The 15,452-nt window shown below is 43.2% G+C and overlaps 1 protein-coding gene across 1 annotated transcript in view; it reads left to right on the top strand.

The window, feature by feature from the left end:
• The window catches only part of CASQ2 (calsequestrin 2), a 63,753-nt gene that overhangs the window by 16,161 nt on the left and 32,140 nt on the right, over positions 1-15,452 (top strand). The window contains exons 2-4 of the mRNA XM_007073457.3: positions 7,005-7,089; positions 9,861-9,961; positions 11,331-11,442. Of these exons, the coding sequence (XP_007073519.1) occupies positions 7,005-7,089; positions 9,861-9,961; positions 11,331-11,442 (298 nt within the window). The remainder of the gene's footprint in view (positions 1-7,004; positions 7,090-9,860; positions 9,962-11,330; positions 11,443-15,452) is intronic.

Here is a 15,452-nt window from a genome sequence, read left to right as displayed (position 1 = left end):
TGTTGGCCACGTTAGGGATTTGAGAGTTCATTCTGAGTGTGTGGAAGTTAAATCCACGCTGCTTATCACAGCCCCCACTAGGCTCTGCATGGTTTGACCTCCCTGCTCACAAGCTCTAAGTCTCCATAACCCTTGTTTTCTTTAGTACCTACCAGGTAATTTTTCATTAGCTTCTCACTTAATGAAATCACACGGTCCTTGATGCTCTAACATGCCTTACACACTTTTGTTTAGCACGTACCTTGATCATAGCAGGTCCTCAATTCATAGTTCTTGCTTTCTTTCCATTCCACTCCATTCGGCTTTGATCCTTTGGAATTGGCACAAGGTCCAGAACCTTATCCAGCTGTCATAATATTAAGAACAAAATATAACATTTATTTGGCACTTACCGCATGCCCAAAGCTGTGTCAACAACTTTGCATGCATTATCTCATGTAATCTTTACAACAGCCTTGTGAAATAGGCTGTAATCATCCATATTTTATAGCAGAGTCACAGCACGTAGGGCCAAGTCAGGAATCCAGGTCGCTGATGCCAAGTGCTGTATTCTTAATGACTGGGATAAACTATTTAAAGAAGAGACTCATTAATTCATTTTAAGATGAGATCTACTTTGATTCCATCAATACAGAGGTAACACTGGTGTAATAAATATCTATACAATGCAATATAAAGATAGAAAGGGTATACTATCATATATGCTTATTTACACTGAATTGTGCATATTATTTAGTACAACTTTTTTTTTTATGAAGTTAGTTTTGTACTCAAAAGAATCATCTGGGGTGTCTGCACGGTTCAGTCAGTTAAGTGTCTGACTCTTGATCTCAACTCAGGTCTTGATCTCAGGGTCATGAGTTTGAGCCCTGTGTTGGGCTCTGTGCTGGGTGTGAAGCCAACTTAAAAAAATAAAAAAATAATAAAATTAAATTAAAAAAAAATAGAATCATCTGTGGTCAAAGCAAATCCTAATGTTTCTGGAAAGAACAAGCATTGCACCAGTGCCCAGGACTGCATATGCCAACCAATAAGAGATGACCCCAGTCTCTAGGACAGACGACAGAGAAGTAACCAACCAACCAAACTAACAAAACCAGCAGGAGAAAGATGATAAGTCAACAGGAGAAAATTGCAGTCAGATGGGATGAGAGTATTCCAGTTTTCTTGGAATTTAGGAGACATATTGACTCTATTTTTTTCTCTTCCTCATGTTTGTAACTCTTAATCACTGTAATTAGTGACAATTGCCTCTTCCCACTTTGGCTCAGAAGTCCCTTGAACTTATGAAGTGCATGGGCCCATCCATCCATTCATCCAAAGCATGCCGAGTATCTCTAAGGAGCTAGATGAGAGACCCAAGGCACAATATGGGGTCCTTCCCCTTAGGGAGGAGAGATGGACAAAACAGAAGAGACTTAGACATGACTCTGACTGCAAAATAAGTGTCAGAGAGCCACGCCCCTGCCATGGGCTATTGGAATTCACAGAAAGGAGGCTGGAGTGAAAGATGAGCCTGGAGCTGGCTTTACAGCCAGGGGCGCCAAGGCTGGCAGCAGCTGAGAGAGCGCAGTGAGCTGGGCTGCTGGAGAGTGGGGAAAGGAACATATGAGCTGGAGATTTAGGATCAGAGCAAGGGCGACGCAAGATGTTGCCAAGTGCGAGAGGCAAACGATGTCCGGCCAGCCCCCATCAGCCTGGCAGGGATTCTCGGTCCTGGGGGGACTGGGTCATGTCAGGACTCAGCCCGGGGGGGGCCCGGACTTTCACCACAGACGTTCTCCCCCAACCCAGTTTCACTGCTCTCTCTTGGGTTGCTGCCAGCCCCGGCCACCCTTGGCTCAACCCATGAGGGGTGCTTGCGAGGGTTGATGGGAGCGATGACAGAGCTCAAGTGGGCAGGCTTTGGGCCTAATCAGGGTGGGAGGCGAGAGTGACAGACACTGCCGGGACTGTGCCAAGGAGGAGGTGGGCAGGTCTCAGCTAGCACGGGTTTCTGGCCCATCTGTGAGTGCCAGCTCTGTCCATCCATCTGATCCTAGGACAGTGACCGGCTATGCTTAGTTAAACAGGAAACCCAAGAAACAGAACTCAGCTTATCTGAGATAGCACCTCTCGCTCATATAGGTTCAAAAGTCACATATAAATATCAATAAAGTAATTGGAGGCCACGCTTTTCATGCCTGGGTTTTTGCATCGGCCTAAAACCCAACAAAACACGGTGGCATATACGTAGGAGAGGTCAGTTAAAACTTCTGTTTCATTCTCATAGTTAATGTCTTATATTCTTACTATTATTAATATGTCTCTCCTATGCCTGAGGTAGAGGGGTCAACAGAGCCACGCGTGGGCCTGAGGGTCACAGGTGAAAAAAATTACACCGTATCACTTTTGGATCAACTGACAATCATTTATAGCAGTGCTTTCTAGAGTGTAGTGTGAAATCTGCTGTGTCAGAATCATGAGATGTGGTAGTGTGGCTTGTAAAAATATAAATTTCTGAGCCCCACCCAGCTCTGTTCTCTACTTTCTGGTGCTGAGGCTCAGGAAGCCCCATTTTAACTGGTGATTTAAATGCATGCTATACTTTAAGAGCCACTGCTAACGGCTCCTGCGGTAGGAGTAGGGAAACTTAATAGTATCATTATTAACTTTGCATGATAGACAAGGGGGCATTTAAATCAACATTTTGATAGCACTAAGCAGGACAGAGTGGCTTATAATGAAAACCAGAAAACTCTTTCAAAAATGACCTTGTCTAATGAATTGAATGCAATAGGCTAAAGCCAAGTGACTTTCCAGAAATATTAGCCTGTTTAAGTATTGCAGGAAAGCTCAAGATGAGTCATAACATAAACACTGATAATGATGTCTTTCACCCAAAGCCTGCTTTCCCTATTCTCAGCCAAAATCCAAGAAAGGAGAGAAAACTGCCCTAGGGGCAGGTGGTGCCATTTGTTGTCTGCCCCTCCACCCGTGGTCACCAGGGACACTCCACAGAGCAGCTTCTGTGCTTCCCACCAATATCCTTAGCTTTAAAGGAACAGAAGTAGTTAGCAGCAGAGAGAAAGAAAGAAAATGGCAAGGAAGAGTGAAGAGGCAAAGAAAGCCCTCAAAGAAGTTATAAGAGGAAAGGAAATCCAAGGGAAAAGACAGAGATGCCGGGAAAAATGAAGGCAGATGTAGGAATGAAGAGAAAATGAGAGAAGCAACCACAGAAGAAGAAGTAGAGGGATTATAGCACAAACTGCAGAGCCAAATAGATCCAGGATCACTCCACAGAGAAAACAGGAAATACTAAAGGGATGTGCACAAAGGGGCAGAACTGCAAAATGTGTGCAGCAAAAACTGATAGAACGGAAAGGAAAAGTAGACCAAGTCCTAAGATTGAGAACAAGGCGTAGGTGTCTGCTTTTGCCACTTTTATTGAACATAATGCTGGAAGCTCTTGTCAGTGCCATAAGGAAACCCAAAAAAAGAAAGGCATACAGATATGGGGAAAAAATTGTCCCTCTTTGTGAATGACATGATTGTCTACATAGAAAAATCCAAAAGAATCTGCAAAGAACAAAACAAAAACCTCTTAGCATTAATCACAATTCAGCAGGGTTGCAAGATACAAGATAAACATAGAAAAAGCAATTATATACCTATTTACCACCAATAAGCACATGACCACCAAAATTTAAAATGCTATTAATAATCACTCAAAACATTTAAATAATTAGGTATAAATCTAACAAGACATGCATACATCTTGTGTGCTAAAAATTACACAATGCAGATGAGAGAAGCCAAAGCAGATCTAAATAAATGGAGAGGCATACCATACTCCTGAGTTGGAGGACAACATAGTAAATATGTCACTTCTTCCCATGTTAATACACAGATTTAAAGATTCAATGCAGGGGCACCTGGATAGCTCAATTGGTTAAGCATCTGACTTCAGCTCACGTCATGATCTTGCGGTTTGTGAGTTTGAGCCCTATGTGAGGCTCTGTGCTGACAGCTTACAGCCTAAAGCCTGCCTCAGATTCTGTGCCTCCCTCTCTCTCTCTGTCCTTCTCCTGCTCATGCTCTGTCTCTCTCTCAAAAATAAACATTAAAAAAAAAGTTTCAATGTAATTCCTATGAAAATCCTAGAAGTATTTTTTTTACAATTAGATACAAGATTATTCTAAAGTTTATATGGAAATGCAAAGGAACTAAACTAGCTAAAACAATTTTGAAAAAGAAGAATCATGTGGGAAGAGGCAGTCTACTCACCTTCAGGAGCTATTATATAGTTACCGTAATCAAGGCCATGTGGTATTGACAGACATATGAGAGAAAACAGCAATAGATCCACATAATTGTGTCAAGTGATCTGTGACAAAGGTGTAAAAGCAATTCAATGGGGGAGAGATGGCCTTTTCAACAATGGTGCTGGCCAAAAAACAAAAAAGAACAAGATAAATCTCACATGTTACTGAAACGTAGCTCAGAATGGTTCATGAACCCAAAAGTAAAATTAAAACTATAAAATGTTTAGAAAAGGAATTAGGAGAAAATTTCAGGATATAGGGCTAGACAAAGAGTTCTTAGACTTAACACCAAAGGCACAATCCATAAATGGAGAAACCGATAAATTGGACTTCATCAAAATTGAAATGTTTTCTTCTGTGAAGGACCCTATTAACAGGATAAAAAGATAAGCTACAGAGTGGGAGAAATGTTTGTAAACCACATCTCTGAAAAAAGACTAATATTAAAAGAGCTCTCAAAACTCAACAATCAAAAACAACCTGTTTTAGTAAATAAGCAGAGACATGAATAAGGATTTCATGGAGAAAGACATATAGATGTCAAATAAGCACATGAAAAAAATGTTCAGCCTCATTAGACATTAGGGAAATGCAAATTAAAGCCATAACGAAATATCACTACACGTCTGTAAAAATGGCTAAAATTAAAAATAGTGACAACTCCAAATTCTGGCAAGGAGGTGGGAGAATGAGACAGCTCATCACTGCGTTGCTGGTGGGAATGTCATGTGGTACAGCTACTCAGGAAAACACTTCGGCAGTTTCTTTAAACATTAAGCATGCAGTTGCTATACCCAGAAACCACACTCCTGAGCATATATCCTAGAGTAATGAAAACCAACCTTCACAAAAAGCCTGTACGTTAATGTTTATAGCAACTTTATTCATTATAGCCCCAAACTTTAAACAACCCAGATGTCCTTCAATGGATGAATAATTGACCAACTGTGGTACTTCTATACCATGTAAATACTACTCAGCACATAAAAAACAAATGACCTTTTGATATACATAAGCATCTGGATGAATCTCCAGAGAAATATGAGTTAAAGAAACTACTCCCAAAAGGCTACATACTATGTGATTGAACTTAGGTAACATTCTTCAAATGAAAAGGTTGTAGAAATCTTTTTAGGGAGGGGATGAGTTTGGGAGAAAGAGGATGTGACTCTAAAGGGGTAACATGAGGGGTCCTTGTGGTTATGGAAATGTTCTGTATCTTGACTACATTAAAGCCAATGTCTAGTTTGTGATATTGCACTATCATTTTGCAAGATGTTACTTTGGGGGAACCTGGGTAAAATGTGCAAGGGATCTCTGTATCATTTCTTAGAATTGCACATTAATCTATAATTACCTTTTTTAAAAAGTTTAAAGAAAGGGGTGTCTGGGTGGCTCAGCCGGTTCTTTTTTTTTTTTAATTTTTTTTTTTAACATTTATTTATTTTTGAGAGAAAGAGACAGACCACAAGGGGGGGAGGGACAAAGAGAGGGAGACACCAAATCGGAAGCAGGCTCCAGAGCCGGATGCGGGGCTAGAACTCACGAACCCATGAGATCATGACCTGACCCGAAGTCAGACATTCAACCTACTGAGCCACCCAGGCGTCCCTGAGCATCCGGTTCTTGATTGTGGCTCAAGTCATGATCTCACGGTTCGTGAGATCGAGCCCCATGTGGGGCTCTGTGCTGACAGCATGGAGTCTGCTTGGGATTCTCTCTCTCCCCCTTTCCCTGCCCCCTTCTGGCTCTCACTCTCTGTCTCAAAATAAATACATAAACATTTTTTTTAATTTAAAGAAAAGTGACATTAATGTTTCATGATCTCTCTAGTATCTCCTTCACTGTTTCTATTTAAGCTTCCATTCACCAGATGGCAGGACATAGATCTCTGTCAGTTGAGGGTTTCCCTGCTTCCTTAAATCTGAGCTTCAGGAAGATTCACGTGATGCCAGTCCTGTGCTGGTGTCCAGCCATCTGTCCACCTAGGACCCTGCTGCACCCTTTTCACTTTTGGGGCTGATGGTTCCATTCTGGTCCTCTACTGGTTCTTTTTCTCAGTGGGCTATGGGAAAGCGTCAGAAGCCGTCTTGGGTCTATTGGCCAGATACACCCGGTGGGCATTTCAACTCCACAAGCCCAGGGGCTGAAGGAACCCAAGGAAAATGCTTGAGTATTGGGGATACAGGTCTCCTTCATTTTAAGGTTCCTCAGCTTTTTCAGGGATGAGAGGGAGGATTTAGATGAGGCATGGTTAAGTGACCACAAAGTGTACCTTGTGATATCTTGTGTCCCCACCTGACTCCATGTTTGGTTGGTGGCAAGGGAAGGGCTCTGGGCCCATTGTCATGTACCTGCGGCTGTCCAAATACTCCTTGCTTCCTTTTTGATTTTTCTTTCTCTCAGTTCAAACTTGATCTACCTCAAGGGCAGAGGAGGGTGTGAGACAGTGGATGTACTTCCAAATCCTATATCTTAGGTCTGGTCCTCATATTTTTTCTCCTAAGTTCTCAGCATTCTGCTAAACCATCCTTCTCCTGGGGTATGGCATGGAATCTCTTTGTTGCTGCTTGAATTGGTCAGAGTAACAGGACGTATGGAGGAGTCTTCTTGTCGTTATGTCAGAATATTATCCCGTAACATATTGTACCATCTTTCTGCCCTTGGTCCCCTTACTGTCTGCCTTGTCTTTCCCTTCAGCTTGTGGCCCAGGTCCTGGAACATAAAGATATAGGCTTTGTGATGGTGGATGCCAAGAAAGAAGCCAAGCTTGCCAAGAAACTGGGTAAGTGGGACTTCTTTAGGCATACCAGGAAGAAACAAATGTGTCTTGCAAAAAAAAAAAAAAAGTACAGTTTCATTTCTTCTTGCATGGTAACTGGACTATTTTTCAATGAATACAAAACAATTCTGCACACCTTAGTCTTGGGTTGGGGATGAGTTTCATGAAAGTAGTGAATGAATTGAATTGAATTGAATGATTTCACATGAATCATCAAATATATCTTGAATTGAATGATTTCACATGAATCATCAAATCTATCTTTGTATCACCATAGAAATTGACATCAAAGAAGTCAAACCTTTCTTTTCAGCTCCTAGAACAGGCTAAAAGCCTAGCCTCTTCATCTCACTGCCATGGTTATCTCTCTGGAAGAGAGCAAATCTCTTCTTCCATCATCTATTATTTCCTTATCTCTTGGCTGAAGCAGCCAACACAAGATAACGTTAATAGTAGTGACCCTGGGGTCCCAGTGGTTTCTAAATGTAAAGCTAAACCCCAGCTGGGCATTATCATTAAGGGCGAGAGGGAGGATTTAGACGCAGCATGGTTAAGTGACCACACGGTGCGTGTTGTGATCTCTTGTGTCAATACGTCACGCTCAAGTTCAAGTGCACTTTAAGACGCTCACACCCCTAATCCCAAGGAGAGACAATATGGGTAGCTCCTCTGGTTTCCCAACACCCACACACATGTACTGCCCATTTTGCCTTTTCTGCATGACCAGTGAAGAATGGCTATTTAAATATAGCAGGAGCTTATAAAACAGGACCTTTGAAGAAAGGTTAATTGGATTTGGGGTAGTAAACGCAGGGGGGGAAAAAGATTAGTGGCTTCAGGTACGTGAAGTTTCATTATCTTAGAGCATTACAAACAACTGTTCTCTATTTTATTTTCAAGAAGACCAGCTTTTTTTTTTTTTAAGATTTAAATTTTATGAGATTGTATTTCGGTTAGACACAAGGAAGAACTCATGGTTATAAAACGATAGCAAATTATTAAGAATGTCTGGGGTATCTCTTTCCCTGAGGATAAATTAAGGAATATTTTCCCCCTTTGGTCAGGGGAACAGAGTATGTTAAACTGCTTCCCTAGTCAAAAGCAATTTAATGACTTTTTTCTCTGCCCCCAGATTCTATTGCTACCCTAGTCTTCTTTCCCATTGCTTTCATGGAAAGTTGAATTTGAGAGAATTTCCAGTAAATTTAGTTAGAGGAAAATACTAGTATTCCAGTGATCTAAGAATTTAGGGCGGTGGGAGGGAAATGCTGGACAAGCTTTTATAAGAGTGGACCAGTGGGTATTCTCAAGCAGACAGAGCTTGAAAAATCTAAATGAACTTTTCTCTACATTCAGCCTGGAGGAATTGGAGCAGATTCTTTTGGACTGTTTGGCTCTCAGAGTTTACAGGACAGTGATATTTTGTGAACCTGCTCTTTCTTCGTCATCCTTCCTTCCATTTGCCTGAGTTTGGTCTCCGTCAGGCTATGCCTGAACTACTACAAGTCTCCTAACTGGTTTCACTCAAAGAAAACTCCAACATCAGGACACTGGCTGATGTTCCCAAGTTACCCGTTGTTGTTGGTCATTGCTGGCCTCAAGGATACTTGACACCTTGACCCTTTAGATTTACAAATGGTGCTCCAGAATGTGTCTGGGGTTTTTCAGATGTGCCCTGGGACACAGCAGGCAGTGGGCCAGCCTCTTCTTCTCTCGAGGCTCTACAGGAGAGTTCCTTTGGAGAAAGCATTCTCCAGCTAATAGAGAGTTTGAAAACAATTAGTCTAAGGAATTAAGGATGCCATGCAGTTGGACTAAATGCCAGCCTGAGTTATTTAGCATTCCTGGAGGGAAACATAGTTTTCCAGCGAACATTTGTTAAAGTGCATGGCATTACGCCAGCAGCAATGGAGGGCAGAAAAGAGGCAGAACTTTCCCTTGCAGCATTATCAGCTAACTGGGAAAAGATGTGCAGAATTCAGCCACCATAGAAAAGCAAGCCGCTCATTCTGGCCACGGACATTTATGGGGTGCCTGATGTGTCCAGGCTCTGTGCAAGCTTCTGGGGACACCAAGGTGACAGTGGTCCTGCCTTTGGAGACCTTACTGTTCCAGTGAGTACCTGTAAATGAAGCTGAGAGAAGAGTAATGGTGGTGAGAGAGATTGGAGTGGCCTTCTTGGGAAAGATGAGTCCTAAGCCGAGATCCAAAGGAACTGACCAGGATGAGAGCAGGGTTGGAGGTCACTCCAAATTTGAGGAACCAGGAGAACATCTGTGTAAAGAACCACACTCTGTGACTTTTCCTTTACACACTCTTTCACATCAGCATGAGGGCAAGAAGGAGGGAAGCACACAAAGAGAGCGGGTCTACCCAAGGGAGAATGTGAAGGGTAGGATTGGCACTAGGTCATGGAGGGACTGGAATGCCCGGCTAAAAGGAGTCAAGTGGGCACTGAAACATTTTATAGGGAGTGCAGTGGGCACTGAAACATTTTATAGGGAGAATGAGGTTGGCAGCATATTTGGAAAATGAAAGCAGTGGTAGGGTAGAGAATAGATTTTTCTATCAAGTTAAAGTCCAGGTGGGGCCATTGGTTCTTGACTATTTCAATTTAAATGTGTACTTAGGGTGTCCTTTACAGGGGTGGTTTCAAGGGGAACTGATCCTGAGGTTAATGCTAGCTCCATAGATCTTGAGCCAGACTTCAGCCCGGGGGATGATTTTTCTTGCATCAGGATGACCTTGTCTTGGGGACTCTTTGTTTCTTCCAGGTTTTGACGAAGAAGGAAGTCTGTATGTTCTTAAGGGCGATCGCACAATTGAGTTTGATGGCGAATTTGCAGCTGACGTCCTGGTGGAGTTTCTCCTGGACGTAAGCATTTATGCACAGTGGCCCTGCTTGGAGCTGTTTGGGTTCAACTACAGGGGGATGTAAAACCCCAAAGTAAAAACAGAGTAGCTGGATAATCTGTCCTGGTCTAAGACAGATTCCTCATGCTTCACAAAAAACCTGGGAGTGCCTACTTCACAGTGCTATTTTCTACTGGGAAGCTGGCCCTTAAGTTACCTTAGAAACTGTTTTATTAGTGACCAGAGGGTCACTAATCGGGATCGTGTAGGCAACACATTAGTTTTCTTAGCAGTTATACACCAGGAGCCCCTGACGCCCCCTTGGCTTTGCTCCAGGGCTTCTGGAGAGAGTGGGAAAGAGAGATGGGTAATCACTTAGAGATAGAATAACAATCAGCTGAGGGTGGCAGGACTAATGAGCCCCCGATATCATACTCCCTCTCAGCCACAGAAGCACGACACTATAGATCCATATACTCAGGCAGATAGAAGAACAGACATTATAAAAAATATGTTATCCATAAATAAACTCACACTTTCAATAATATCTGTGAAGTCGAATGCTTTCAAACAGATACCTGTACAGGTAAATGACATCTACGCTGGTGATTTCCTATCTACCAGCTAGCGCACAGTGGCCTGTGGCCTTTTCCTCACGGCCTCAAAAACCCGGAAAGAGTGAGTCAAAAGAGAGTTGAAGGCCACCTCCTGCAAAAAAGCACCCAAGAGTCTCTCGGCTCTCTCATGGACCGATACCTACAAGCCCTAAAAATGTGAAGGAGGCAACAGAAAACTCTGGATCAACCCAGCATCTCTGTCAGCCAAGTGGAGGCTTCTAGATGCACGTAATGGAAACCAAATTCAGCTACCTAGAAGCACAAATGGAAGGGCAGAGAGAGGGCAGATTTTAGACTTATTGACAAATCACAGGTAGTCTGCTTTTCAGAGTGTTGGTTTTGTCCTCCAGCTGACTCTTCTCAGGTTGGTTACAAGAAAGCCAGTGGCAGGAGCTGATACTCACATCTCATTCATATGCAATGGGCGGTAAGGGCGGGGGTGCGGGGAGGATCTGGCTTCCTTAGTTCTCTTTAAAAGAAAGGAGAACTTTCCCAAAGCTTTTAGCAAATCTACCCCGAGAGCCATTGGCCAGAATTGAGTCACAGACTATTCCAAACTCAATAGAGGAGGAGACAGAGAGAATTGCCCAGTCGACCTACTCCTGAGTTAAGTCCATTCCTCAGAAGGCGCTGCCGCTGTGCTCACTGGGGATGCATGCGGTCCACAGCTTCCTGCCAAAGTAGCTTACATGTGTGCTTGATTTCCCCACTGAGGAAGGAACAGTTCTCTTGTTGGAACATATTTCATACACGTGTGTGTGTGTGGCATTCTAGCTAATTGAGGATCCCGTGGAGATCATCAACAGCAAACTGGAAGTCCAAGCCTTTGAACGCATCGAGGACCACATCAAGCTCATTGGCTTTTTCAAGAGTGAAGACTCGGAGTGTAAGTTGTCTGTCAGCCCCATCTGGGACTCTAAAGCCTAGATTCCCAACCAGATATGTTACATGTCGCCCATAAAGAAGATGGGCTACCAGCATATCCTGTGCTGGGTGGGATGGAGGGAGAATCTTTCTTGCACCCTCTGCCATGGGTGGGACCCATGTCCAAGAATTATGCAAAACAGGCAAGGATGCTGGAAGAGCGTTAAGGTTGGGGCCATGTTCCCTGATCTTGAAGCGGGGAGGTGAGTGCTTTACAGAAGAGAGAAAAGTCTCCCTCCCCTTTTTCCACCTGGCCACCTACCAGTGGGACTCTCCCCTAAAATAAGTAAATAGTGGGCTCTCTCTCCGTGACGTTAGCCCCTCCTGTGGTCACCGGTTGGAGAGCTTCTCAGTCACTTGGACAGGATTAAAGGAAAATTTGAGTAGGCGGGGCTTTGCAGCTGCCACACAGTGTAGAAAATTGCTCGCCAACCCCACAGCTGACCACCAAGGCTCCCTGCAACAGCACAGCTTCACCCTTGGGTATAATCCCTTTGAACGCTTTGTGGTCAGGTTTTGGGCGGGCACAGGAATGCCTCATAGCGCTACCACCACCCATACGGGGGTGAGAGGGTAGAGTGTGGGAATCAGGAAGAGGAGGGACCAGCAAGGCTACTACTGGAGTACCTCTTTCCAAACAGCTTTGGCAGCATGACCCAATGAAGTAATCCTTTTCTTGAAGTCTCAGCCGTGGAGAGAAGGAGAGTGATAGAAGGAGTGGGCATAACCATGGTAGCATTAGTGCGTGGGGGACATGCAAAGGAGGGCTGCTTATGATGTTTCTGGAAAGTCCAAAATATTTTGAAAATATTTTGAAAATCCTTTGCAAAGCTGTTACCCGTCTGCCAGCTGGCATCCTTGGTCTTTGCACCAACAACCCACCTATTTTCCCTCTCCCGTAACCAAACGTAACCGTTTTCTCATGTGTTATGTAAAAGCCTCTCCACTTGCCCTCCTTAGCAGCGTGCCTGCAGAAGGTGGCTATCCAAAGAGGTTTGCCCAGCTGTCCTTTGGGTGATTTCACTTCGATTTTTCTGTTTCTTTTAGATGCTGACTACTGTGGGGGTGCTCTGCCTACTCCCTTCTTCTTTCTCTTTAATTTCCTTCTATTTCACTTTCTCCTTTTCTGTCCCCACCCCTCCGTTTGTTTTGTCCTCTGTTTCTCTCTCCTCCATTAAGCTCAGGACAGCAGATAAGGAGGGAGGCCAGGCCCAGACTGGGATAAAGAGCACATCTTCCGGTTCCTATTCTCCCTACTAAACCAATTGACAAAAACAGCTTCCTTTAATAAACACACGTCATGGGCCAAGGCCTATGGCAGGAGCTCCATACAGATGCCTTCATTTCTTTCTCATGACTAGCCTGTAGGGTGGTTACCGTATTATCCGCATTTTAATGATGAGGAAATGAAAGGAACAAAAGGTTAAAGTCACTCACTGTCACACAGCTAGTAAATAAACTGTAGAGCCACGATGTCAGTCCTAGGAATCTGACTTTATAGCTGACACACTTAAACACTGTTTTGTACTTTCAAGACTTACACACTTTTTTCACGCCATGGCACACACAAAACGTGGGAATGCTTATACAGCCCATAGGAGTAAACTGGAAAGGATTTGGACTTAGTGGAAAAACAAAACAAAACATTCTTTTGCTTTCTTTATATACTACTACTGTTACCACTAATAATAATAATAATAATAATAATAATAATAATAACAATAATAAAAGAAGAGAAAAGTTATCAAATATTGCATTGCATAAATCCTTCAAATAAAATATTTTTAGATTTTTGAGATAGCTTTTGAAACAGCAACATGCTATTCCCGGTGAAGGGTTTAAATGATCTCTTCTATTCTTGATGGTCACAGTTGACAAGAGACTTTGGATGGTGGCAAATGATAGGACAATGGTCATTGCTTTGTCTTTGATGGATGAGCGGTCTTTTCTCACCACTGAACAGAATTCAGGAAATCTAATCTCTAAACTATCCTTCCAAGGTGTGAGCATTCTTTTAGCCCTCATGGCTATTACTTTCTTTTTCATCGATAAATGGAATATTCTTATGATAATCTGAATAGATTTCAAATTCAAAGTTTTCCATATTATATATTTGAAAATAACGATGAAGGATTTCCTTAGGAATACACAGATATTGCTCTCCTGGTCTTACCATTTTTTTCCCCCTGAAGATTCAAATAATAAAATCACTAGTGAGCCACTTCAATCTCCTTTGTAAGGCTGAATTTTTATCTTTAAATTGACACGGTTTGTCTTTAGGAATACCTGATACCAGACCAGGTTAATAATACTGATTATGATGATGATGAACACAGTAAAAAAGAGCAATCATACATTCATTCCATTGATGTTAGTAGAAAATACAAACATTAGAGTATATTAAAACCGAAAAAATGGAATATTTTACAGAGTGTCACAAACCAAAAAACATCACTGATGACGAACAAATGTGGACTTTGGTCACAATCACAACACCTGAGAAGATCCAGTGAGGAAGTCAGGGGAGTGGCCTCTCCAAGGCTGTCTTAGCTGTGATGCTTGCTGACGTCTTCGGCAGAAGATAATTGTTCCAGAATGCAGGAAGTTTACAGAGGGGGCCATGACTTTCAGATATAATACTAACTACTGTAGAATTTTGAATGGTTGTGGAAAGCACGTAGGAAGTTTATCACCACAAGAAAATGTATGTCTCTCAAGGCTGTTGTGACGCACCGTTGCTACCACACACTGACTGAAAGCATCACGACGTTCTATCAGGCATCCACATCTCTCTGTTTCTTCTTGCCCTGCAAAAGAGGATGGAGTCCGTGGATGGGGAAGCTAGGAGTTGGTAAGGCACCAAGGGAAGCAGTCCTGTATTTCTGCTGTAATTTGAGGGTGATTGGTCAGGGAACTTTAATGGCACCAAGAGCATTGGCTCTACAAGTGATCCCAAGCCATCCTATAGAGCAAGAACGATGGAGGGACAATGGAGAATTGGAGGGGTTTCACACATAGTTAGACTGGAATGGTCTTGGGAGAAGAGGGTCCTAAGTGATTTGGGACCAAATTAGAAAGGACCTGGAAGAACTGGGGGGCTACATCTACCAAGGAAGTTGGACACGAAGGTTCACATCTGGCTTTAACCTGTAGCTATGGATGCTAGTGTTGAAAGAGCATGACAGGAACTCTCTGGGGGGAATTCAGCTGATGTTAAGAATTCCAAACTGGGGGAAATCTGGAGCTTGCGGGGGCGGGGGAGGGTGGTACAATACTTAGAACAGAAACCCCTGAGAGATGGGAAGAAAGGTGAGGAAATGCTAAGGTAAGTCTGCAGTAAGCTGGAGGTTGAAGGCTGAATGTTGAGGAGCCTATTCCAGAAGGGGAAACTGGAGGGTCAGACTGAAGGAGCCAGGACGGAGCTGGTCAGCATCAGAACAGGACATGAAGGCAGGAAATACCTGGGACCACATGAGGTGAGACCGAGCAGGTGGTTAGACCAGGTTCCCTGCAAGACAGCTGCTGTTTGGGCAAGGTTAAAGGTTCAGCCACAGTTTGAAGCACCACCCTGGGGACTTGCCTTGCTCTATCTAACGTTCTTCATCTTAAAAGGGATATAGACTGGTTCCCTAGGGGAAGAAGGGAATTCTCTGGACACAGGTTTAGGCCATTCTTTCCCTCAGGGTAGAAGTTAACGAAGTAGGGAGAGATTCATCAGGGACAAGGGGGTCAGGGAAGGAGGATTCTGATGGAGCCCACTGCAGCTTTAGATACACATAAATGACTTCGGTATAGCTTAAACACTTCCATTCTCTCCCACCTTCTCTCTATGCATTCTCCATACCTCCCACCCGTCTTCTTTCCCTCCACCCCCTTCTCTACCCCAACTATCAGTCTATAGGATATATTTTCTGGCTACCCAGTTACTTTTATGGGGGTGGGTTTGTGTGAACGTGTATCAGTCTATACAGG

This window comes from Panthera tigris, chromosome C1 (assembly GCF_018350195.1).
Source record: "Panthera tigris isolate Pti1 chromosome C1, P.tigris_Pti1_mat1.1, whole genome shotgun sequence".
NCBI classification, from domain to species: Eukaryota; Metazoa; Chordata; class Mammalia; order Carnivora; family Felidae; genus Panthera; species Panthera tigris.
This window is presented reverse-complemented; position numbering and strand designations above follow the sequence as displayed.